Source organism: Fundulus heteroclitus, chromosome 3, assembly GCF_011125445.2.
Source record: "Fundulus heteroclitus isolate FHET01 chromosome 3, MU-UCD_Fhet_4.1, whole genome shotgun sequence".
Lineage (NCBI taxonomy): Eukaryota > Metazoa > Chordata > Actinopteri > Cyprinodontiformes > Fundulidae > Fundulus > Fundulus heteroclitus.
This window is the reverse complement of record NC_046363.1, coordinates 24,800,253-24,825,824: the sequence shown is the minus strand read 5'-3', so window position 1 is coordinate 24,825,824 and position 25,572 is coordinate 24,800,253. Positions and strand designations below refer to the sequence as shown.

The following is a 25,572-nucleotide window of genomic DNA, read 5'->3' as shown; positions in this document are numbered from 1 at the left end:
ACATGCAAAATTATGAATTTTAATTTTGTCACACCGGGAAATGCATGGAAGTGAGAATAACCGACTAACAATCATATCTTGTTCTATCTTGTCATAGGCTGCAGCCAGCCTGTCCTCCCTGCAGTCAGTGGCCTTATCTGCGCAGCGTTGGCTCTCTGACCAGGCCTCCCACTCGTGCTCAGAAAGGTCCCTGTAGGCCAGGGCTAGAGTCCGTAGCCCATCAGCTGCATACTCCTGGAAACAAAAAATATACATCTAAAACATGTGTAAACATATAAAATGTAAGCCCCCTGAGCATGCATGTGAATAATATTTCAAGGAACTCCAAATCCCCTCTAGACAGCAGGAATAAGGATTTGATTAAAAAAGTAAAATATACCTCTTTGAGACACTAGGTGGCACTGCAGAGCCATCAAGTATGTTCATAAACAACTGCATTTACTTACATTAAGGTGGTCTGAGGTGATGGTCATCAGTTCCTGGTTGCAAGGGTGGAGTCTCTCTAAAAGTACCGTGTCAGCACCTTTGCAGTACAGACGGATCCTGCCTTCTGGGTTACGCACTGAATTCAATTGACAAAAGACATTTAAAAGAAATCATGAAATAAACACAGCTCTTCCTTTACCGTCAGACACCCATATTCTTGTTTCATGGCTGCTGTAGCAAGACTCATTGCTCCATAAAATGTGCGACATACACACGTAAAACCATTACACAATGCATATGTATCTGTTTTCACTTCAGGCAAAAGGACACAATGAGAATAAAACTCACTAAAATCACACCAAGAGATAAAAAGCAACAAACAACCAGGATCAAAACTGATCAAAGTTCAGTCAGTGGAGGAACCGGCAGTAGCGTTTAGGTGAGCAAATTTAAAGTCAAGCGAGTACCCAACTTTAAATATCTAGAGGTGTTATTTACCTAAGTGAACCTACATTTTCTTTAGATAATTTAGTTCTCATGAAAACAATTTAAAAGTTCAAAAGTATAGTTAAATACCCCCCAAACATGCACACAGATACACATTTAGGCATAAAAAAATGTATCTGCCCTTTTTGTGTTGTTGGAATCTAGAATATCAAAGAGGAGTAAATACAAATATACATTAAAAAAAATATGGTGACAAGCTATGGTAAAAAGCAAAGCCAATGGGGTACCGCGCACGTGACGTCACCGTCTCAAGAGCAACGCCCCTTTTGCCGCTTAGGTAGGGCATACAGGAGAGAACGCACGGATAACCCAGCTATTACACGCGCAACAGAACCAGCGATATGACCGACTTTACAGCCGTTAAACTTTCCCAAGACGATGTCCCAGGCACACGGTTTACTGGTCGCACTGTCGAAGAACACACCAACCTTCAGCTCAAACGATGGCTTGAGGTTCGATGGCTTAAAAAGACTGGAAAACTGGCCGAGTTGATCGAACGGTAAGCTTTGTTTTTTTTTCCCTGCCCGGCGATCATGGCAGCATCGGCCGTTTTTTTTTTGTTGTTGTTGCAATCACCGTCCTGGAATGGGTATATGTTTAATGTTTGTCTCATTTGAAATGTTTTTGAGTAAGCTATCCTGGTAGCAGGCTATCATGTTAGGGCCTGCTACCATGATAGCCTATATGCTGTCATGGTAGCAGGCGCTACTTTTTTAACATGTCGGCCACCAAAATACTCTTACCTTGACTTGATGTCGCTGGAATTGGGTCAGGATGTTCTTCGGTTGTGCCCTTTCCTCCGACAAAATGCTTGCTACATATGTACTTGAATTTGGTAACTTTTCCGGGTTGAACTGTTGTGTAGGCCGACCGCCCCGGTGTACCCAGCGCACACATTTCTCCTTGGCAGTCTTGAAGAAAACATCCTTCATATACGGCCGATCAGCGTAACTCGAGTCGCTGTTGCACGTTCCATAGCAACAATGTTTAAAAACCATGGTCTTAGATTTGGAAAAAGCAGTCGTTTACCGAGTAAAACCAAGGCTAACGCACGTCTCTTTTACAGCAAAACAGCGGCGGGTTTCCGGAGTTTGCCCCACTGCGTACCACGTGATGTGACGTCATCGTGACGTTGTGTTTCTAAAAATTGCTCGCGCGCGGTACCCCATTGCCTTTTCTTTTTTAAACATGCTCTATAGACCAGTGAAAAAGAGTATTTGCTAACAGGTTTCTTCTGTTTTTGCTTTGTTGTCACACCTAAATATTTCTGATTATTAAAAAAGTATTTACTATCAGGAGATAGGGACTCCTGGGATAAGGGATGCAAGAGATCCTTAGCTATCCAAGCCAGCCTGGAAACATGTGTAAAAGTAAAAGCTCACTAAACCTAATAACTGGTTATGGCCCCCTTGACAGAATTAACTAGGTTCTTCAATGACCTCCTGAATCAGTCATTAATGCACTTTTGGGGTAATTTAGGGAAGTAGGTCACTCCTAGGAAGGTCCATCATTGTTCATGCTTTCTGTATTTGGGGATAACAGGTATTACTGTGGTCCAAAGGACCAGAAGCGTTCGAAATAACTTTACAACTATTTCCAGACTGATAGATGTCAGTGACTTTGGTTCTTATCTGTTCTTAAACTTCAGAAGAGTGGGACATGATGAGTTATTTGATATAATTTAGCCTACTTCACGTTGTTAGAGGGGTTCTATTTAAAGGGGACATATCATGCTTTTTAAAGCCTTCTTTTTCACATTTAAATCCTTCAGTTGTGGCCTATATAAAGTGTTCCAAAGTCCGTCTGAGAGCAACTCGTTTTGGTGCTGTTTCTTTAAATGTGAAGGAAGCAAGGAAACTTCAGAACTTCTTTAATAAATGAAATAATTATTTTCTTTGATTGCTCTTTTTGTCCGATATAAATATAAATGTCTGATAGATGTCTTTGTGAAAAAAGCAAAAACAGCAGAAGAACAGCACTAAGGGGGGGTCACCGTTTTTACAGCGCTGTAAAATGAAACATTTTGTTTCCTGTACCACAAATATTTTTTTGTGTTCCAAAGAAAACTAACAAAAATAGATAAAGAATAACGGAATAATATAGTTTGCAAACCTAATTTTACTAAGGGAACTACAGTACACAAACCCAAGAGAAGAAATCTATGGAAAACAAAGGGAAGTAGGAATGGTTGGTTAGAATATATAAAAGTTGACAAGTTGATACCTCCTCACCTATAACAGACATCCTCTTGCGGATGTTGTTGAAGTCCAGTATGGCGAGCAGCGAGTAGGTGACAGTTCTACCCATCTCGGTTGTAGTAATTGTCCCAGGCGTTCGAGAGCGAAACACAAATCCAAAGTTTCGAGCGGCTGTCACCAGAGCGCCCTCGTCTGGAGACTGAGCCTTATAGACCAGCTCTCCTGGGCAGACAGATGAAAAACTGTTAAAAACACAGGAGTTAACGGAGAAACAGCATGTTGATGTGATTGTTTCCCCTCCTCCTGCTCACCCTCGCTCTTCTCCTCACTCATAACGGTGTGACAGAGAGAAAGCAGACGGAAAAACTCATGCGTGTGCAAGTCTCCCACTTTCACCGATTCCAGCAGCTTTTCGTCGTAGAAACAGAAATCTGGATCTGCCAGCGGGTTGAAAGGAGTGAAATCTAGCCTCTGAAGAGTAACAGGAGAGAGTTAGACCTCAATGTGAGAGAATATCTTACTTCCAAAAACAAAAGAAATGTGTACCTTTGGCTGTTTTCCCAGCGTATTCATGACTTCACCTGGCAGAAAAACAAACGACAGATAAGAATGTAGAACATAATGAATATTTTTACATGTATGATCCTCTGTTCATGGTTTGTTTGAGTGTTCTCTCTTACCAAAAGTGTGACCATTGATGGAGCACTTATTAAAGCTCATAATGTTCTGAGTTAGAGTTCCAGTTTTATCACTGAAGATGTATTCAACCTGAATAAAAATTAATACAAAGTTACAGAATTTTATTTAGAAACAAACTCACAACAGTGTGTTTGACATCACTGGACTTTGAACGATCATCCAGTAAAATAAACATTCCTGAAGATTAATGCAGCCTGTGCAAAGCTTTCTTTCAGCCTGCATTTATGCTTCACACATGGTAAATAGATAACTATACTATGAAACTACTAGAAAATACAATGATAAAAGTTCAAAACAATTCATGTGTAACTGAATCACCAACGCTGGAGCAAGATATAAACAAAGTCTGCAACAGCTGATGGTCCCTCAAAGCTCCCAGTGCACAGAAACTTACACAGGAACTCACCAGTTGTATAAATGTTAAAGAAATCCTTAATATTTTGAAACTTTCATTAATCACATCATATTTTTATGTGAGCTGCATAGTTGAAAAGTGGTTACCACTGTTGCCTTGCAGACCCTAAAGACTATTTTCTTCTGGTGGTTATTAGTGAACAACCCCCTTACTCCCTGACTCTCCTAAGTCTGTAATAATTGAGGTAATAATGATATTCTATCCTGAGCCTCATAAAACCTTGGGCCAGCCCCGTTAATAACATTTATATAAAGGTGATAAACAGCCCACCTGACCCAGCTCCTCATTGAGAGTGGTGGTCCTGGCCTCAGCCGCTGTGTTACACCTTGAGCAAAACATCTGCCGGTCCCAGTTAATGAAGTAGCTGTGACCCAGCCTGATCACCTCCACACTAGTGTACCAGCAGATAAAAAAATAAAATTAAAATAAAGAAGAACCAATGCATGTGAAGACACGTGGATGATTATGTTGTCTTGTGCACAGTGGAACCAGTGTATAAAAATGTTGCCATAGACAGCTGCTGGATTATGACACTGACTCACTGCTTTCTATTTGGTGATTAATTAAGGCACACTTATATTTCTTTTAAAGGAGTTTAACTGAATTTGATCCACTCTAGTTCAAAATCTGAAAATATTTAGAAAATTAAAGATTATTTTATTAAAAAAAAACATTTTAGAGAGTTATGAAACAAAAAGAGTAGTTTCAAAGCTTTTTTTGAAATCATACTTTAGACTGATACGATTAAACTTTGCTTGAGGTAAGGGTAGCAGGAGGCGATTTGCAGTTCTTGATTTGTCCAATCAAGAACTGCCACTGCTTCGGAAAATTGCACCAAACAATTAGCCAGAGATCAGCCGATTTCTCCTTAATCAGCATAATCTGCCTCTTTTCTCCATCAGAACACACAAATGGTAATACCCAAATACTTGTTAGTTTTCAAAATCACTGCCTCTATCAAAGAGCTTGAAAGATATTCTTTTTTTTAGCATTTAGTAAAAATTGTAATTGATCATGATTGGAATCGGCGGGTCAGACCTCAAACAATATCATCTCTATCATCTTCTCCCTAACCTCCAGAGATTTTATGAAAAACACTGTTTAAGACACTACAAGCTAAGCAAAGAGTAATGTCAGTGTATCATAGCTGAAGATATCACTTTTAAGGCTTGGGTATGGCTTTACATGCCAGATAGCTCGAGAGGATTTGGGCGTCACACATGTCCCTGTTCAGGTCCCTCACTGCAGTTCTCTGTTTAAACACCAGAATGAGCTGCAGATAAAAATCTGCAGAACAAGAATGTACAGAGGAAGAGCATTCCTAATGCACAACTAACTGCACAGTTTTAACCTCTTACTGGAGTAAATGTAACATGTTGCAATAAACAATCCTTCTGTTTTTTTTTTTTTTAGCTAATTCTGCTCTTGGTTGTAACAATGTGCCTTCAGACTCTATCCTGCTGCTCTTCCTGTTTGCTGCCGCTCGCCACGCGCTGAAAGTTACAAAAAGGTGGAGGTGCGAAACCGACTGAAATGACAAAACAAGCCCGCCCCCGACCCCCGAGAAATCTGTTTGTGAAAACAGAAACAAATGGCATAAAGCAGGTGTTAGTCTCCACATATTCTTACATTTCTTGTTATCTACCTCCTATGTACATATGTGCCTTTGTGATTTGCTGCACTTCTTCTTACCTGACGTATAGAGAAATAGGCACGACTGTGTTAAGAATGATGACGTAGGACCAGAAGGACAGGAAGGCAGAGAACATAAAGTTGTCCACAGGAGGGTCCCAGGGCAGGTAGCTCTGAAACAAGGAGCCCACCTCTCTCTCCCACACAGCGTTGCCCACAGCCAGGATCAGACCCATACACACCAGGAAACCAAAGATCTGGCAGGAATGCACACAAAGAAACCACAAAGACTTAGAGTTAGGTTTGTTGTGTTTTTGATCCAAAATTAGAAGGAGTCCATTCCCAGCATGTGCAGATGTAAAGAAAGCCCCTGAGATGATATCCTGAAATAGTTTGAGGCAGTGAAAGCGAGAGGTTTGGGGTGTCTTACCCAGAGGACCAGAGTGTTCATCAAACGATCAATGCTCGTACGTTTAAACTTGGTGCGACCGCTGTTCTGCATTAGCTTGGTATCTGGACCTGGGGACAGCAGCAACAGAGTCAAACCCACCTTTTATATGCACCGCGTGCATCCATCCATACGCAAATAGAAATAGGCAGACCTGCAAAGATGACCAGGCCGTAGCAGGCCTCGGTGTTGCGGAGGACACAGCCTCGCAGCAGCATGTTCTGGTTGGTCAGCGGGTATTTCTTGTCTCGCCAGTACAGAGTCCCACAGAAGCGATCCAGCTTGTTGTTGGGAGGCTCACACACCACTTCACCTTCACACAAGGAGTCATTTTGGCGAATTAAATAAAATTACTCACCCCTACATGACATTGCAAATCATCTACATGAGAGGCAACATGATCATGAGCTGAATTTATCATTCTCATGCTGCTGTCACCCTCAAAAACACAAACACAGAGACATTTTTTTCTGTAAGATGATATCAGGCAGAGTGTGGGTTGAGCCGCTGCAGCAATGCATTTTCCTCAGCAGGTAAGCAGTGTGTGCGTGTTTGGGGGGTGGGTGGAGGTTTTGCTGACTCAAAGCTCTTTTGCTGGTGGGTGGGTGAATGGTTGATGACGGTCTGTCATTCAGCAGCAACAGAGGACGAAAAGTGTGTTGATGTGACTGCTTCAATTATTCATTTGCCAGAGAGTGAAAGGGGATAAAACATCCGAATTACACAGTTGGATGCACACTGAAAACCATCGCCAAGGCGACCCGATCAGGAAACGGAGAGAAAGTGACATCATTCTAACCAAACTCACCGTCAAACAACGCCAAGTTGTTCGGATCACCGAGCTCAGCCGTCACTGACACCGACTGACGCACCTTCATATTGGTCTCTCTGCAGGTTCACAGGAAAACAGCTTTTTTAAAGAATACCTTTTCCTGTACCCTGTGGAGGTTAAAAGGAACTCTGAGTGGATATTGATGTGCAGGGGGCTTTCTGACCCGTCAAGCTCGGCCGTCTCGATGTAACACAGGCCGTGAGGTTCAGTGCTCGATAACAGTAGCAGGTCGGCCTGGAAAGAAATGGCTGACGTTAGCATTAACTGGAAGGTACATGCAGAAAAACTGAGTGCAGCACTGATGAGACGGAGATAAAAGTATGCCTCAGTCATCAACGCAATCAATGATAATCACATGTGGAGAGAGAGTTGGAGATTTAATGTCTGATTATAACAACTTCTATTGAGGAAGTAAAACACATCCATTTAGAGTCTTATGATTTTGTCTGCTATAAACAGCTTTCTTGAACAATAATAAACCTAATTATAAGCGAGACACTGAGTCCTGGGATTAAAGCAAACCTTAGTGAACTGGTGCTGACTTTGTGTTTTTATGTAGAAGCAAGCAAAAAAAAATATTTTGAGATTTATTTGTTAAGAGATTTAGAGATTTCTTTCCTAGAGTAATATTCTGCTTTGAGTCAAGTTCCCTTTGAGTTGTGGGATGTAACAAATCAACACACTGGATGATGTATTTCTGTTCAACAGGAAATTCTGGTTAAATTACTTCATGCTGAACAATATCAGGAAAACAAGCAACCATCCATTGTCTATACCCGCTTATCCATGCGGGGTTGCTGGGTAGCTGGTTCCTCTCTCCAGCGGTCATTGGGTGAGAGGCGGTGTACACTCTGTACAATCTGTAACCTTGCCTGCAAGCTGAATTCTTGCACTATTTGTGCGTTCACAAACACACAATAATCCATCTTGTCCCGCTCCCATCTTCAACCGTTCGGGCCGAACCGAAAATGGTTCTGGCCAATCATGTTGCAGTATTAGGGTTTAAGGTTGGTCATACCAGCTGTGACGAAAGCAAGAGCTGCTGAGCCCACAGCCGAACCAACATAAACATGGCAGCGCAGGAGGACGCAGGCATAGCTGCTGCGATCACATCGGTTTTGTCAAAATTCACAATTTATTCTTTGAAAGAAGAACAGCAAGAAGTGCTTTGACTTGCGTAACTTTCTGTGGTCTCTCATGGCGCCTGCTGCTTACATTTTCATTTGATATCGTGATTGGCTAAAACCAACCTTTGGTGGGCGGGCACTAAGTGTCGCTTCACCCAATCAGCTCTAAGAGTTCTGCTGAACTTCCTTCCTTTCCCCAGACGGATTCGGTGGGAGCAGACCCAAATTCATAATATGCAGTACGGAGAGTGCTACATGTCATCAATCTGTCTTGCACTTATCTCACTTTTTATTTTAGTTCACCATTTGGACTCTAAATTTGAGCAAACTTAATTTTGTTTTGACTTTATAGATCAAACCTGGTTTATTCGGCATAATTGTTTTGTTGTTCTTTTTGCACTGTCACCACTTTGGACCAGAGAGAGAGGAAGCACCAAGATGTCCAGACCAACAGTCTCCCTTCTGTTTGGAAGACGTATGAAGCTTGTCAGCATTTACTAAAAACATCTGTTAGAGGTTTTGAAGGCTAATAGATGCTCCACAATGTACTGAAGCTGATGATTTAACTACTGCACATTCAATCAAAGACTAAGATTTTCATTAGAAATTCCAAGTTAAATCATCTTGGGCTGTTAGAGTAGCCTAACTCCTAAATATCTTATTTATTAAAGTTTTTTCCATTTACTGCCATTATGTTTCATCCACATCACTGCAATTTATTTTGAGGTGAGCAGGCTGAATATTCCCTGTTGCAGCCGAATGTGTGAAAATGAGAATCACCGTGTCGCTCTCACTTACTGCCACAAACTGGTTGTTTTCTAGTTTAATGATGTCCCCCACTTTAACGTTCATCCACTTTTCATTCTGCAGCCTGCGACACAAAGTCAGAATAACGTGGAAAAATCACACAGCAAAAACTGGGACCGTTTGAATCAGCAACAATCATGCTCACAGGTTTTCATATGCTAGGACTTACGAGCCTCGGATGAGGACCTGAGACTGACGATTGTTCACTTGGTTGTCGCTCTTGTGGCGAAACTGCAGGGGACAAATGTGGAAGTGTTGTATTAATGGGAGGCTTCTAGTGAGCCTAACTTCAGGGTGTGTATAACCAATGCTCACATAGTCATCTGTGGCATCCTTCACTGCAGTGATGCTCAGCACCAGAGCCAAAGGCACAATGGTAGTGAACCAGGAGAGGGAGGAGATCTGAGGTATCAACTAACAAAGACAAGAAACCACAACATTATTCTCATTAGTATAAACAGGGATAGAAATGCAGTGCATCATAGAGAGGTAGCAACAACACCTTAAAACCTTTTCATATACCTTCCACTTTTTCACTTTTGTCATTAATTTTATTGGTCATTTATGTGATGAACTAACGCTAAGTAGTTTATAGCTGTGAATTGGAAAGGAAATTATACCTGTTGCTTTAATTTTCCACTTATACAAATTTGAAAGGTGTGGTGTGCTTATGAATTCAGCTTAATAAAAGCCAGGGAAGTTCAGACAGTGAAAACCTTTGTTAGAATTACAGCTGCAGGTCTGTTGGGGTATGTCTCTATTAGTTTTGCAAATCTAAAGGCTGGAAAGTTTGTCCATTCATCTTCACAAAATAGCACAGTAGTGTATGTGAAAAACTATTTTTAAGTCTAGTCACAGATTCTCGAATGGTTTTGGGTCTGGGCTTTGCCTGCGCCAATTCTAACACACACGTAGATACAATATGTTTTGATCCAAATCATTAAATTTCAGTTCTGCATGTATGTTCTGCTGGAAGGTGAACCTCCACCTCTGTATCATCTAACAACAGCATGATGCAGCCATCAACATACATCACAGTGAGATTGGCATGTTTAGGGTGTTAGTTGAAGTTTTTTTTTTTGTAAAATGTGGAAATTTTCAACATTTATTCATATCTTGGGGCAGAATAAATTTTAGAAAATGTTGGTCATGTTTTAAAGGATGTTGGTAAAATAAATGTCCAAAAACATTTGATAAGTGAAGGCCTAATAAAACATTGAATCTATAACATAAACACTGTTTCTGATTAAATTTGTAGCCGTGATAAATCAACGTCTAGATTTATATCCATATTATAATAACGTGAGAAAAACAGAAGCGGCATACGGTTTGACTGATCAGCTGCTATCAGATGCAAATACACTGAGAGTTTCAGATCTAACTCCCACTGAATACTTCCCGTTTTGAAAGACCAAGACGGCAACAAATAGGCTTTGAAAACACCAGGTGACACCGCAGTGGTTCCACCTCTCTGTTTCATGTAGTGGGAAGAATAAAACTATATTTTGGCTATAAAAAATCTGAAACATTAGACATAATGCAGATTTAAACTATGTTGCTTGTTATTTTGGCGTTTAATGAAGAGAAATGATTTTGGTAACCCTAACTGACCTTGAACAGAAAAAGTTTAAACTGATTTAATACTAGACATTGTAAAAAAAAGCAAGATTACCGGTATGTCTTTTTCAGTGTATATAAATATATGGCTTCAATTGTAAATGATTTGTCTAATCGTCTGCTACGTGTTGTGATATGATTAGTACCTGTCTTTTTGGACTATCTTTCATACAAATTGTCCTCAATTTGTTTATTCTATAAAGATTCCCATTTCCCCCTTTGTTATTCACCTGCAGAATGAGCAGGAAAAGGAAGTAAGTGTTGGCTACTTCCTGGAACTGCTCAAACAAGTTGACAGGCAAGAAGGTGAGGATGTTGTACTTTGATGTCATGATGCAGTTACTCTGTGTTGAGAGGAAAACACAGGAAAAATTATTATTTTAAATACTACCATTCATATTTTGGAATATATACAGAGGAAAGGCCCAGATATTCTCACCGCATACTGAAACTTTTCATTGTGTTCTCTGTCATTGGCTTTGACCTTTCTCTCCTCCTCTGCAGAAAGATAAAGGTAAAACATGATGAGTCATAAAACAAGGAAATTAATTACAATGAAGAAGCAAAATAGATGCATTAGCATCACACAGCACAATATAAAAAACATTCAACAAACTTAAACATCTAGATTTAACAAATGGCCTCTATGGTTTAAGTCTCCAGTTCTTTGTGTTTTACCAAAAATAAACACTGATCACACTTCATTAGATAGAAATAGATTGAATTTTTTTCTTTGAGTCCTGACACTCTCACCCTGTCACCCTGCAGTTTATACCTTTGTTCTTTTTTAGATGCACAATCAGTCCAGTGTAGACATTTTGGGAATTTTCTCATTGCCAGAATTTCTCCTCTGGAAGATGGCAAAAATAAAAGCTACGATAAGAAAGCCACAACAAGTACTGCTTACGGTTTGCCACAGGTAGGGTGCAATTACATTAAATAAGGGCCTCTGGTCAGAGGAGGTCATAAATTAACCCTTGAGCTTATATAGTGTGGCCTGAACACACCATCCCCAAACATGGTGGTGGCATAATGCTGTGGAGACGCTTTTCATTCAACAGGGACAAGGAAGCAGGTCAGAGTTAATCAGAAGATGGATGGAGCTAAAAACAGGGCAATCCTGGAAGAAAACCTTAAAGCCTGCAAAAGGCTTGAGAATCAACATAAACATAGGGACATATCCTGCTGTTTTTAGACGTGTGTATGCTTCAACGCATCTGAATCAAATCAGGTCGTTGGCAGGACTCTGTTGTATTCAACAGCCACGTTACACAGATTTGCTGGACAAGGAACACACACATCTAATAGTTCCAGAAATTATCCAAAGTCAAGGCCAAAAGCCAACTAAGAAAATGTGGCAACACTTAGAAATTGCTGTTTACAGATGATCTCCATCCAGTCTGACTGACTGAAGTTATTTTGCAAAGAAACTGCAAAGAAAATCTCAGTCCCTAGATGTATAAAGCTGCTAGCTGGAGCTGTAATTGCAGCTAAAGGTGGTTCTACAAAGTGTCAACTCAGTGTGCATGGTTCACACTTTAGACAAATGGAAACTACGTATAATTTTTACTCCACCTCACAGTTATGCTTTGATAAAGTCTCCCTTCCAAGTGAAATGACACAGCTTCAGACAGATACGTGATACATCTCAAGACGAATGCATGTTGTTTGCACTGGGCTGAAACACTGCTGGACTGAGAAAACTACATCCTCGACAAACTTTTGACAAGTCTAAGGCTCTACAGGAAGGGACATCACACAACACAAGCCATTAACTCAATAATAAACATGCACACACAGACCATGAACAGAGACTCTGTGGTTTCCTGTGTATTTGCAGCTCTGTGAAGCTCTCTCACACCAAATTGTGCCCATAACCTATATCTGGTCCCCTGCTGTGCTGAGCTTCAAAAAAACAAACACAGGCCAATTAAAGAGTTCCCACCAGGACTCTGGTTTGCCGTGAAGCTCTAAGACCGATGTGTTGAGACAGAAGAGCAGCTCGTTTGTTGGAGAGGTTTTCAGAAAATGAAATTGCCCCCCAGTATGAACGCCTTTACAAATATTGTTTATTTTGATTCACGCTAATGCAAAATGAAAAGATAATTGAGTTAATATTTGCTTCACTGTAGCATTAGTTCTTACGAGAACACTAAACAAAAACATTGTTTGACAAAGCTTTAGCAGGTAGTTCCTTCCAAATGCATCTGAGAACTAGCCACAGATCTTTTGTGGAAGCAGACTGGTTCAGACATTTCTTTTAAAGGTATATAGCCACATTATATGCTTATTAAAAAAGACAGAAAACCATTTAACCATAATAAAATAAGGTTATATACACCAAGCGTCCATCCTGATAATGTTTTGATAGTCCTTTTTGAGCCTAAATAGAAACCCCTCACCAGGCGCGATGAGCAGATATAAACAGATGTAGTGCCATCTACTGGCAGTACCGCAGAACTATCAGAAAAATAACATGTTTGAATTTTTGAGAATTCTTTATCAATCAGTATGATTTCTATTTTATCAAAATGCTTTTTTTCCCTATATCTTCCAGCCCTACCTGACCATATACCTAACTCTAATTACAGAAATAAAAACACAAACCAGTAAGGAACCATCACCAGGCTTAACTGTTAACTGTGGGTGGAGCTACTCAAATCTCCAGCTCTTCTGACAAAAGCCAAATACACAATATGGCCAAAAGCATTGGTATCTAATAAGCAGGCCCAGGAGCTACCAACAGCAGGCCCAGGAGCTACCAACAGCAGGCCTAGGAGCTACCAACAGAAGGCCCAGGAGCTACCAACAAGCAGGCCCAGGAGCTACCAACAGCAGGCCTAGGAGCTACCAACAGAAGGCCCAGGAGCTACCAACAAGCAGGCCCAGGAGCTACCAACAAGCAGGCCCAGGAGCTACCAACAACAGGCTCAGGAGCTACCAACAACAGACCCAGGAGCTACCAACAGAAGGCTCAGGAGCTACCAACAGCAGGCCCAGGTGCTACCAACATGCTAGCTGTTATCTCTGCTTGCTAAAAGACTTCTCATCTTATTACATTGGCAAAATTCCCTGACCTCCAAGAACAATTGAAGAGAGGACATGTCATTTGATCAGATAAGTACAATGAGATTCTTTCTGATATTGCTCTTAGGTGTTTACACCTTTGAAAATGCACCAAAGTCTTCTGAGGATTTATATAATAACTTAGCTCACTCCTTCAAGAATTACTCCAGATTCATGACATTCGATGAGACAATTTGGACTCCTTCAGATTTTATTACCCACTGGCACGACTTAAATCATATACCAACAGATAACTTAGTTCCCTTAATGTGTTTGTCTGTTTTAAGGAACTGTTTTGTGTTAAATGAATTATCTCTTATACACCTTGCTCAGAACAAGAGTACCAGCCTGGTATCAAATGTAAATGGTAAATGGAAAAGACTCATTCTTCTCTTACTTTTACTGTCAGGTAATGTGCAACCGAATCCAGGTCCAACTTTCAATAACTTTGACACACCTGAAGAATTCAAAACCAGATCAGGTCTTGGTATTTTACATATTAACTCTCGTAGTCTCTTGCCCAAGATAGACCTAATTAAAATCTGGATTGAATCTACCAATACAGATATTTTAGTCTTGACGGAAACATGGTTAAACAAATCCATTACAAATAAAAATATTTCCTTAGAAGGTTACAATGTTTTTCGCTGTGATCGCCTTAAGAAAGGTGGTGGTGTTGCCATCTTTGTAAGGAGCAATTTTCATGTCACACTGTTATCCTCTGTATCTATTCCTAAACAATTTGATTTTCTAGCCCTAAAAATTGAATTCACTAAGGCTCAAAATATTACAGTTATAGGGTGTTATCGACCACCTTCTGCTGTCTGTGATGCACTTCCAAATTTGTACAAATATCTAGCTGACCTAAATAATAATGAATTTGTTTTATTAGGAGATTTAAATCTAGACTGGTTGACAGCATCTTCAGATAGTTTAAAAACTATCTGTGATTCTTTAAATATCACCCAGTTAATAAACTACCCCACTCGACCCAATAACAAATGCCCATCAAAATCATCACTCCTTGACTTAATTATGACAAATGCTCCGCATAAATATACAGGGACAGGAGTTTTTGCAAATGATCTTAGTGATCATTGTGCTGTAGGTATAGTTAGAAATCTCAAGTTACCAAAATCTAAGCCTCGTATTTTGAGCAAAAGAGATTTAAAACACTTAAATGAGCAAGCTTTTATTCATGATTTGATACTTTTTAACTGGAATAGGGTTTCTCTTTTTGATAATGTAGACCTTGCCTGGCAGTATTTTTATGAAGAATTTTTAAGACTAATAAATAAACATGCTCCTGTACGTAAAATTAGGGTGAAGGGAAGAAATAATCCATGGTTTTCCCCAGCTATTGGGGCTCTGCTTAAACAAAGAGATACAGCTTGGGCTAGAGCAAGAAAATTCAATACTGAGGAGAGCTGGCTTTGTTTTAGGAAATTGAGGAATAATTGTACATCATCAATTAAGAAAGCAAAGTCAGACTATTTCCTTGCGGAAATGACAAAAAATTTAAATGATCCAAAGAAATTTTGGAAAACAGTTAAATCAGCTACTGAACAGGCGCCACTGAGTGACTTTCCTAATTTTGTTTGGAAAAAAAGTAAAATGGTGTCTGATAAATTAGAAATTTTAAATTATTTTAATGAGCATTTTATTTCTGTAGGTTCTCTATTTGATGACTTAAATTCATTCGGCCAAAATGCAAATAACGATGAACTGTTTTCGAATAATAATGGTAACTCCACCTCTTTTAACTTTTCCCCTATTTGTACAACTGAGGTTCTTAGAGAACTGAGGAACATAGACACCAGAAAAGCGGCAGGGCCAGATAACTTGGATCCATTTTTTCTAAAGTTGGCTGCAGAGTTTATAGCAGAGCCATTGTCTCATATTTTTAATCTAAGTCTAATCACTAATAAAATCCCTAGTGTCTGGAAATCAGCATTTGTTTTGCCTCTATTCAAGGGTGGGGAGTCATCGCAGGTAAACAATTACAGACCAATTTCTAAATTATGTATCCTAGCAAAAATTTTTGAAAAGTTAGTTGCAGATCAACTAAAGAATTTTTTAGATTCCAATTGTATTTTACAAAATGTACAGTCCGGTTTTAGAAAAAAACATAGTACTGTTACTGCAACTTTAAAGGTTTTCAATGATCTGATCCAGGCTCATGATAACAAAAAACATTGTGTTGCTTTGTTTATCGATCTATCAAAGGCATTTGACACAGTAAATCACACGCTTTTAATTGAAATTCTACACAAAATTGGGCTTTCACATCAAGCTACCATGTGGATAGCTGATTACTTGTCAAACAGAACCCAGAGAGTCCAATTAGCTGGCTACACGTCTTCTAATTTAACTATTTTAAATGGCGTACCTCAAGGCTCAATTCTGGGTCCACTTTTATTCTCCATTTATATAAATAATTTGTGCGTCAACTTGTCAAATGCTTTTTATCATTTTTATGCTGATGACTTAATAATGTACTGCAACTCTTCATCATTATCACAGGCACTACAGTATTTACAGTCTGCTTTTAATGTAGTTCAAACACGGTTACAAACTTTGAAGTTGGTTTTGAATGTGGATAAGACTAAGGCAATGGTTTTCTCCCACTCTGCTAAACTACCAGAAATCCCTCTATTCCTTACCACTGCAGTAGGTGCACAAATTGAGTTTGTTAGTAATTATAAATATCTTGGTTTTATTCTAGATAATGAACTTTCTTTTAAAAATCATATTGCAAATCTATTACGAACATTGAAAATGAAGATTGGGTTTTATTATCGAAATGGACCGTGTTTCTCACTCAAAGCTAGAAGTAAATTGGTTGCAGCAACATTCCTGCCACTTCTGGATTATGGAGATGTTTTATATATGAATGCTTCAACCAAATGTCTGAAATCTTTGAATACTGTTTATCATTGTGCTTTAAGGTTTATAACTGGGAGTAGACGTTTGACACATCATTGTGATTTGTATGCAAAAGCTGATTGGCCTCCTTTAAGTGTTCGGAGAAACAATCATTTGATGATCCTGATCTATAAATCTCTACTTGGACTAACACCAACTTACTTAAGCTCTCTTTTGCATAGATCTAGTAGTTCACATGCTTTACGCTCAAATGACTTTATCCTTCTACATGTTCCTCGTGTTCGAACTGATAAAGGAAAGAAAGCATTCAGTGTGTTGGCTCCTATAGCGTGGAATCAGCTCCAGTCTGAGCTCAAGATGTCAGAAACTATTTCATTGGACTTATTTCGAGCGGTTCTTAAAGATAGACAACAAGCTTGTATGAAACAGTGTCACTGCTTTTAAATTGTTTTTATTGTTTTATATTTGTGCATATGTATTAATTGGTTTTATTTTTGTAACCAGGTTGTAGTGTTTTTGCAGATTTCTGCCCAGGTCCCCCTTGAAAATGAGATCCAGATCTCAACGGGGTTTACCTGGTTAAATAAAGGAAATAAAAAAAAAAAAATAAAAAAAAAAATAATTGTATTCAGGTGGTCCTTTTACTTTCATGACCACAAGTTCGGAAAATCCATCTCTCAGGGATTCTGTAAATTCCAGTGCAGTACCATAACAGGATCCCATCTACACAAGAAGTCACATTGTAAAATGTAATCATTGCTAAATATTCCACGGTTAACTTTTAGTGGTATTCGATCAAAGTGAAAGAAACTGGGATCGTCAGTAATGAAGTGATAGGCCACATAAAATCACAGAAGGGGTTCAGCAAATGCCGAGGTAAACAGGTCGTCAACTTCCTTCGCAGTGCTGACCTCAGCCTGATCGAGCAACTTTAAAATCAATTACAACAAAAAATAGGCATTTTTTGTCCAACATCAGTGTCTGACCTCACAAATGTGCCTCTGAAATAATGGGGTAAAAGGCCTTACATACCAGACCCTGAATCTACTGAAAGCAGAGAGAGCAAATATATCTAAATATATATCCTTTTTACTTCTTATTTTACTGTATTCTTATTTTTTGTCTGCACCATCAACACCAAGTGAAATTCCTTGTAAGTGCAAACCTACTTGGCGATTAAACTTGATTCTGATTCTGAAATGTTTCAGCTGTCAGAGTATGAAAGGGAGCAAACCCACCCCGGCTCTCAGTTAACATTATTTCAATGTCAGATTGTGGTTGTGTGGGCACTCATCCTCTAAAATCTATTCCACTGAAACTCCTGCACCTCCTCCGCTTTCCGATTCTCTCTTCTGCCCTTTCATTGCATTTAAAGGTCATCACGCTGATGTTGATTTGCTCACCCCGCAGTGCTAACACTGTGAGGAGAGCGAGATGCCGCCTTACATCCGGCCCTAGCCTGCCCTCTGCGAGCTGACCACCAACAAATGAGAGCCTTTAGCAAACTGCACAGTAAGTGTTTCATGTCTCTGACAAGTTCAAGGGCATCAGAAGACGTAACACAGATACCACGCTGCACAGTGGTATCAGTCTATAAAGCTGCATCACTGTGAAACTTTCAGTTGTAGTATAGCATTTCATCAAATACAGCGACAATAGGGAGTAAATAAATATTGATTCAGCGGGACTAAATCTAAAGATGCAAAAGTACACTTCTGATGCACTGTGCGTTCTGTCCACTTAAATCATTCCCCCAAATCCACGGCTCTGAGTCGCACAATGTTACCGTAAACTAAAGTAACTGAAATTACAACCGTAATGACCATATTAGTCATTCTGAGTTATGGGAAATGTTAGTCTGATTTAAACTATGAATCAGGCAAGCCTCTCCGGATGAGTGGTCATCATGGATGATCTAATTTGGAAAAAAATAAAAAAAATGGTGTTTATCCACAAATCTAAAGCTAATTGGCTGAAAAAACAATATTTGGCTGTGACAGACCGATGGAACGGGGGTCAAATGAAGGGGGACATTAAGTGGGATCTGTGGTCGTTACACTGAAGAATGAGGGTACAGGTGGCGCCTGGAGGATTGATCAGTGTCTCAGGAAGCAGAGGGAGGCACGTTGTGTATTTCAGGCTTCCTGCAAATTCTCCATTTCAAAATTTCATATTTTTCCAGGGTCAAATTTCTGGATTTTCTCTCAGTTTATCTGACATTCTGGACATTTAACTAGAAATAAAAATGACCTAGGTGAATACAGAGCATGTAACAATGCAATAATGGAGTTTGTTTCTGGTTTGGAAGCTTGATGAAAGTAAACGTGCATTCTCACTCTCTGGGCTAACTCAGATCATCTGTATTTCCAAACCTATAACATGCAGGCTTTTCAAAACAGAACTGAAAGCACAGATTGTGATTGTTGATACATTATTTTTATACCAATTCAGAATAATAGAACTGTCAATGCAAAGTTTGGAATCTAGTCACATTTCCAGATCTAATCCAGAAGAAAAACGCTAATAGGAGAGGGTATAGATAGCTGTGATTTTTATTTTCAACACGTAACTGCATTCTGTTAGTAACTCAAAAACCAAAGCAATCAAACAGTTGGAAAAAAAAAATAAAACCTGAAGACTTGTAAACGTTTCCACAGCCATTATTCTTTTAACCACCAGACTTATCCTGACCTGAGAAAATTACTAAAACAAATTGGAGACTTTTCTACACCAGTAGGAACCCTGTAATTTACTCTAAACTCAGATTCAAACCTGCTGCTATTAAAAAAGAACTAAAACAGAGCAAAGAGTCGTGTTTGGCAGTTTAACACTTAGATGAGACATAAAACAATAAACTTGTATAGCCCTAAATTACCAAAGGAACACAGAAATGACATGAAGATCTTTTAATTTCTTATTATAGTGTCAGGTACAGCAAGTACGTGCACAACCAGATGGCACCAACTAGACCAGGGGTCTGCAACCTTCAAAATACAAAAGGGCATTTTTGCTCTCAATCCAGCTAAATAAACCCCATAGATGTCTAACATTTGCAATAAGGAGATGGATAAATGTTTATTACATTGCTGGCAGAATGACCAAACAGAAATTACAGCCACTTGGCTCCAAGTGGCTGTCTAAATTATCCCATGAGGGGTTGTAGCAAATTCAATATTCAACAAATAATTTAGACTTTAACAGGCAATACAACAAATCTTAACTAACAGTTATGACATTTAATTATTTAATGTAAATTTACTAATTTAAGGGCTTGTGTCGCACATTTCTTCCTTCATGTGGAGGAGTAATAGGACGATGAAAGCAGATACAAATGACAAACACTGGTTTGGATGGAGATGGGATGAAACTTAAACTTATCTGAAATGATTATGATCTTTATTTGTAAAATGAGATGGGATTTGTACAAACAACCTCACACTCGTACCTGTCCGCTTCTTTTTCGATTTTCCTCCCCCAAGTCCTGCGTTTTTCTTTTTCTGAGTGGGGAGGAGAACCACTGGAAACCATTTCTCCGGGATTTCTTTCAGCACTGTCATCTTTTTTGGCTGCAGAAGAGCGCTGATACAGCCGCATATGGCGAATAAATGTGACCTTCAGATCTTCGCGGGGAAGAGGCGATGAAGCTTCCGAACCAACTTCAGTAGAGTTGGTTGACTCGGACCATCCCACCCTGCGTCTCCGCTCTCCTCTCTGCGTTCTTGAAGTGCGCGATCGAGCTCACGCACGCAGCGCGCCCTGCTCGGATTTCTCCCTCTCCGTCTGCACAAACGATGAGGTCATGCTTTTCCTAAAATGACCGACACATCCACATGCAGCCTGACCAGTACCTCGGCTCTGGCTCTGTGATTTTTTTGTCCGCTATTTTGTGTTGCAGAGGCTTCTCCTGCGTGTTGAGGCTCGCGTCGACTTTCACCCACAACATAAACACTGCCCAACGTGGGACATTACGTAACCCAGTTGCGATTACGACGGAAACCGCCACTGCAGGGATCCCACAGCTGAGCAAATCGCTGATTAAGAGGGACGTGCGCCATTTTGGCTCCGAAATCACTGACTGCGCTGCGATGATACTGAGTTGGGAGCCAAAATGTTTCCTGCACGTTTTTAGCCCGAGAAGGTGCGCCGCAGTGGGCGGGGCCAGGCAGGTGGCAAGGCACGTGCTGCGCCGCCGGCCTCGTGCCACGTGGGACACAAATGGCTCCCATTTGAAAAGCAATTATCATAAAGCTGTCTGAGACATGTAGATTAGCGTATCAATGACAATGTGATTCCCTAAGAGAAAGCTGAGAATAGCTAGATGAGCAGATGATGGTTGAGAAGAATGATGCATTTCACAGATCCTGTGAGGTCTGCAGGCATAAACTCCCTGATTCATAAAACACACACTGGAGAACATGCTGTCATGATCGGGTGCAAGGACTGGAAAGAAAATTTGTTATAAGCATCGGATAGACATTTAGAGAGCATGAAATATTGATAAAAGATAACAGGGCACAGAAGAAGGAGATGCTCAGTCTGCGTTGTGTGGATTGCAGTCATTGACGTCGCAAGAGGCACAAGAATCAAGCTGCTCAGCTGGCAGTGTTGAAAGCAAGTGACATCTTTCAGATTTCAACATATTCTGAAAAGTTTGAAACGTATTTGAGTTGCAAGCTGTTTAACTTTACGTGTCTGAGAGAAGACATTTTGAGGAGCACAGGCAGAGAAAACGTTGCGGAAGGAAAATCTACGCTGGAAGTTCTCAACCAACTCACAGCTGCAGCTACTGAATTTTTCAGATGTCAAGTTAAGTATTTCACGCACTGATGTCTGAGGATCAGTGCCTCCAAATCCAAGGGTGGTCTTGAGCCGGAAGACCATAGAGTGCCTTCTTAAGTTTGGGGAGGATGTCCTGCTCCAAGTGGAGGAGTTTAAGTTTTGTGGGATCTTGAATGAGGGTAAGATGTAGCGGGAGATCGATAGGCGGATTGCTGCGTCTGCTGTGAAGCGGGTGCTGTACTGGTCTGTTGTGGTGAAGAGAGAGCTGAGCCAAAAGGCAAAGCACTCGATTTACTGGTCGATCTACGTTCCTTCGCTCATCTATGGTCATGAGATTTGGGTCATGACCGAAAAACGAGATCCCGGATACAAGCGGCCGAAATGAGTTTTCTCCGTAGTGTGTCTGGGCTCTCCCAAGCTTGGTCATCTGGAGGGGACTCATGATAGAGCCTCTGCTTCTCCACGTTGAGAGGAGCCAGTTGAGGTGCCTAGGGCATCTGGTTAGTATGCCTCCTGGACGCCTCCCTGGTGAGGTGTTCCGGGTATGTCCCACTGGGAGGAGGCCCAGGGGAAGACCCAGGACACGCTGGAGGGACTATGTCTCTCGTCTGGCCTGGGAAAGCCTTGGGATTCCCCCGGAGGAGTTGTCCCAAGTGGCTGGGGAGAAGGACGTCTGTGCCTCCCTATTAAGGCGGCTACCTCCATGACCTGACCTTGGATACGCGGAAGAAGACGGATGGATGGAGGTTTTCTACTTAATAATCCTTGATTAATTGAGTAATTGGACAAACATGTTCTGTCTCATCTGTTACCAACGCTCTTTTCCGTGAACTGCTCCACTTATATTAACAGTATAGGTTGAACCCACCCCTTCTTCCCATTCAACAAAACCCAACAATTTAGGCCCTCTTCACACCATTTATCTGTATATTTGGGAGATTTCTGCACCTAAACTCCCAGTTTTGGCGTTGTTGAAGAGGAGGAAACACTGTTTTCATCAGCTAATATGAAGCAAGGACAAAACTGGAGAGTAGAGTCTGCATACAGAGCAAAACCTGTCATACCTTTATGTGTCGATGTCACTGTAGTCCAAAGTAATCATAGACAGAAATTCCAAGATATGTATGTTGTTGTTTTTTCATTTACCTCTGATAGACACTCAGATAGAGCAAAAAGACAGAAGTTATTTGTCCTTTCATGAGTAATTATATTCCTAGAGAGGCTGCTCAGGCTTTTTCCTCTCTTCTCATGGTAAAATATGATGCCAGGGATTCAGTTTTCCAGCTTTATCATTACATTTTCTGTTGTAACCACAGCCTGAAAATCTTCACACAACTTCTCCTGGGCTCCCAGAACCACAGCTATATGTGCAAATTGGAGGTCTGTTTGTGTTTCCCCAATCCAGCGCCTCATGCAAACCAAATAATGCCCTTTTTTTGCTAGTTACAGTTTCAACTGCTTGACAAGATCCTATTTGTTGCAGCCAAGCAGTGGCTGGACTGCAGGTTCACAGCAGTGGGGATTAACTGTACAATAACTTAAAATAAATAAAGTTTGTGATGGATGAGTGGATGGATTAATGAAGGTAGGACTGGATGAATGTGATTTTTAAGAGGAATGCTCATTGCGGCTTGTGTCAATACAGGATATGATGATGAACCCTGGTTACTTTTATCAGAAGTGGATCGCCGGATGCTGCATCTTGGAGCTTCAGCTGCCGACCAGACGGTTGCTACAGCATGTAGTACTTTATTGGGGCATATGTTCTTATATAAGCTTGGCACTGTATAGTACTTTTCCGTTTAGACAATGACTGCATGAATAAAGTCTGGAGATGTAAATGTTTTTCTACACTATGTTTTCTCTACAAAGAAAACATAGTGTTTACAAACCTGGAAACTCCTAAACTAAATTCCCAGATTTTCCAGAATGAAGCCCCTGTGCTTAAATTTGCACTTCAAAACAAAAGTTCTCTGAGCCAAGGTATGTTTCACTTCCTGTCTTTCTCATATGCTGAACGTGTTTAATGTGAGGTGCTGACCTGGAGGAGGCCTCTTTCTGAACATCTCCACTCTGCCGCCGTCCTTTTGCTAAGGCCCATGAGACTGTCTGCAGGGGTAAAAGAGAGGACAGTAAGGTCAACAGAAGCAGTGCTGTCACAACAAACCGATAACACACACAAAAAAAAGACAAAGAGTTGCGGCGATTCAGAATAGGAGGTGGGAGGAGAAAAGTGAGGACCAAAAACTCAAGTTGTCTGAAATAAATCACTTATAAACCGCTTTTGTTTCAGACCAAACTGTCACCCGTCGTTTCACATCATTTACTTTCAAGTGCTGTGGTAAAAGAAACAAGATGCAAATCAGTAATGCATTCACACCGTTGCACAACAGGTCCCACATACACATCCAGCAGGCCATCTCTGCTCTGTGAAAGCAGTAATGAGGAAATGACATTCAGCAGAGAGCCGCATCCGTCTCTGTCTGGCGGGGGGGGGGGATACTGGTGACTTCGGCCTGATCCGCTGTCGCTCTGCTCTCTCTGGCACAGGACACAGAAAAACGCCACGGCCCGCTCTGAACAATTACACCTCTTCTCTTTCCTGTCTTCCTCTCCTCCATTATGCTGGCTTGTTACTGTGGTACACCTCTTGTGCTTGTATTCGTTGTGTTTTATCTCAGTTAAGTACAGAAGCCAGGAGACAGAGGATGACAGATGAGCCATTACAAATCTTTTTTTTTTTTTTTTTTGTTAAGCAGTGCATACAATACAGCAGACACAGACTAAAAGGAGCAAATATCCAATCAATACTCTTTGAGACAGAGCTGCTCTGCCTTTCTCCATGCCAGCTGGGCAGATTATCTTTCAGCTACTGTTTCCATCATCGTTTTCTACCCCGCTGTACGTTTTTTTTTTTTTTTCTTGCATCATATCTTGTTACTCCTTGCACTCCACAACCCACAGAGGGATGAAAACATTTGGACACGACAGGCTAAAATTTCTCGTTGTGACTATTTCAACAAGCAAAGGATTAACATAGTTAAGCTTATCAGGGCCTGGTGTTTTGTTTTGGTTTTATGAAGTTTTGAAATAAAACAAAAAAGTATTTAGGTTAATCTAGCTGCTGTTGCTTGCTTTTGGAAATGTAAATTCTACCCAATAAGTCCCCAGTTAAAGAATAAAAAAGGCTACCAAACGAAAGCAAAGTGCTCTAAGGTAGCTGCTTCCTTGGTGCATAATGCAATTATCAAACGACTGTTACAGGAACTGTGGAGGTCAAGCTGAGGTCTCGAAACCCAAAGCAGAAACTAAAGGCCCTTTTAGAAAGCAAAAAGTCCTTACTGCCATTTAGAAGACTTTGGAACGGTCTACCAAAGTCTCATAAATATGATTATCTAGAAATAATGACGGCTATTCAGACGAACCAGAATGAAGGTGTGCAGAAAAAAAATTCCAAGCAAAGAATTGAAATAAAATTTCTTCAACTTCCTAGATAGAGTAGATCCTTTTGGTCCATGAGGCAGACACCCTGTCTACTTTTAAGACTAATCTTAAAACTTTCCTTTTTGATAGAGTGGCTTAGTTTACGCTGAGTTATCTCTGTAGTTCTGCTGCTATAGGCTGCTGGAGGACATCAGGGTCTATTTTTCTCACTCTGCTGAGTTTTCCTACTGTTCTCCAGTTTTTATTAGCTTGTTGTTTTTTCAACTTTTACCTTTTTGTTCTCTGTCATTTTTCTCTTCACAGCAGATACTCCTGGTCTGATGTTCTGTTAACTGTGACATCATCCAGGGAAGACAGATCACCCGCTATTACCATCTAATGTAGAACAGATTCCTGGATCAATGTGTGCTTCTGTGCTTTTTTTCTCTCTTATTGTGTCTCTGCTCTGTCTTCTTCGTCTGAGGCAGATGACTGTTCACACTGAGCCTGGTTCTGCTGGAGGTTTTCCTCCCTGTTAAAGGGGAGTTTTCCTCTCCACTGTCTGTCGCTTCATGCTTGCTCAGTACGAGGAATTGCTGCAAAGCCATGGACAATGCAGATGACTCTCCCTGTGGCTCTACGCTCTTTCAGGAGGAGTGAATGCTGTTTGTTAAGACTTGATGCAATCTGCTGGGTTTCCTTAGAAAGGA

General features: G+C 40.5%; 1 protein-coding gene across 3 annotated transcripts in view; it reads right to left on the bottom strand.

Annotated features, from left to right (window-relative positions):
- atp8b2 (ATPase phospholipid transporting 8B2) overlaps positions 1–25,572 on the bottom strand; it is a 40,306-nt gene that overhangs the window by 10,351 nt on the left and 4,383 nt on the right. For 2 of the 3 annotated variants that reach the window (XM_021318171.2, XM_036133989.1), the window contains exons 2-19: positions 23,481–23,548; positions 11,148–11,206; positions 10,939–11,052; positions 9,407–9,505; positions 9,261–9,322; positions 9,083–9,155; positions 7,321–7,391; positions 7,134–7,213; positions 6,480–6,638; positions 6,308–6,396; positions 5,938–6,134; positions 4,516–4,636; positions 3,812–3,899; positions 3,678–3,712; positions 3,443–3,602; positions 3,165–3,353; positions 447–562; positions 70–234 (exon numbers count right to left, since the gene is read on the bottom strand). In XM_021318171.2, the coding sequence (XP_021173846.2) occupies positions 70–234; positions 447–562; positions 3,165–3,353; positions 3,443–3,602; positions 3,678–3,712; positions 3,812–3,899; positions 4,516–4,636; positions 5,938–6,134; positions 6,308–6,396; positions 6,480–6,638; positions 7,134–7,213; positions 7,321–7,391; positions 9,083–9,155; positions 9,261–9,322; positions 9,407–9,505; positions 10,939–11,052; positions 11,148–11,206; positions 23,481–23,505 (1,902 nt within the window). In that variant the 5' untranslated portion in view covers positions 23,506–23,548. Of the gene's footprint in view, positions 1–69; positions 235–446; positions 563–3,164; positions 3,354–3,442; positions 3,603–3,677; positions 3,713–3,811; positions 3,900–4,515; positions 4,637–5,937; positions 6,135–6,307; positions 6,397–6,479; positions 6,639–7,133; positions 7,214–7,320; positions 7,392–9,082; positions 9,156–9,260; positions 9,323–9,406; positions 9,506–10,938; positions 11,053–11,147; positions 11,207–20,105; positions 20,767–23,480; positions 23,549–25,572 lie in introns of those variants that run through there. The other variant, XM_012865784.3, reaches the window with a different exon arrangement.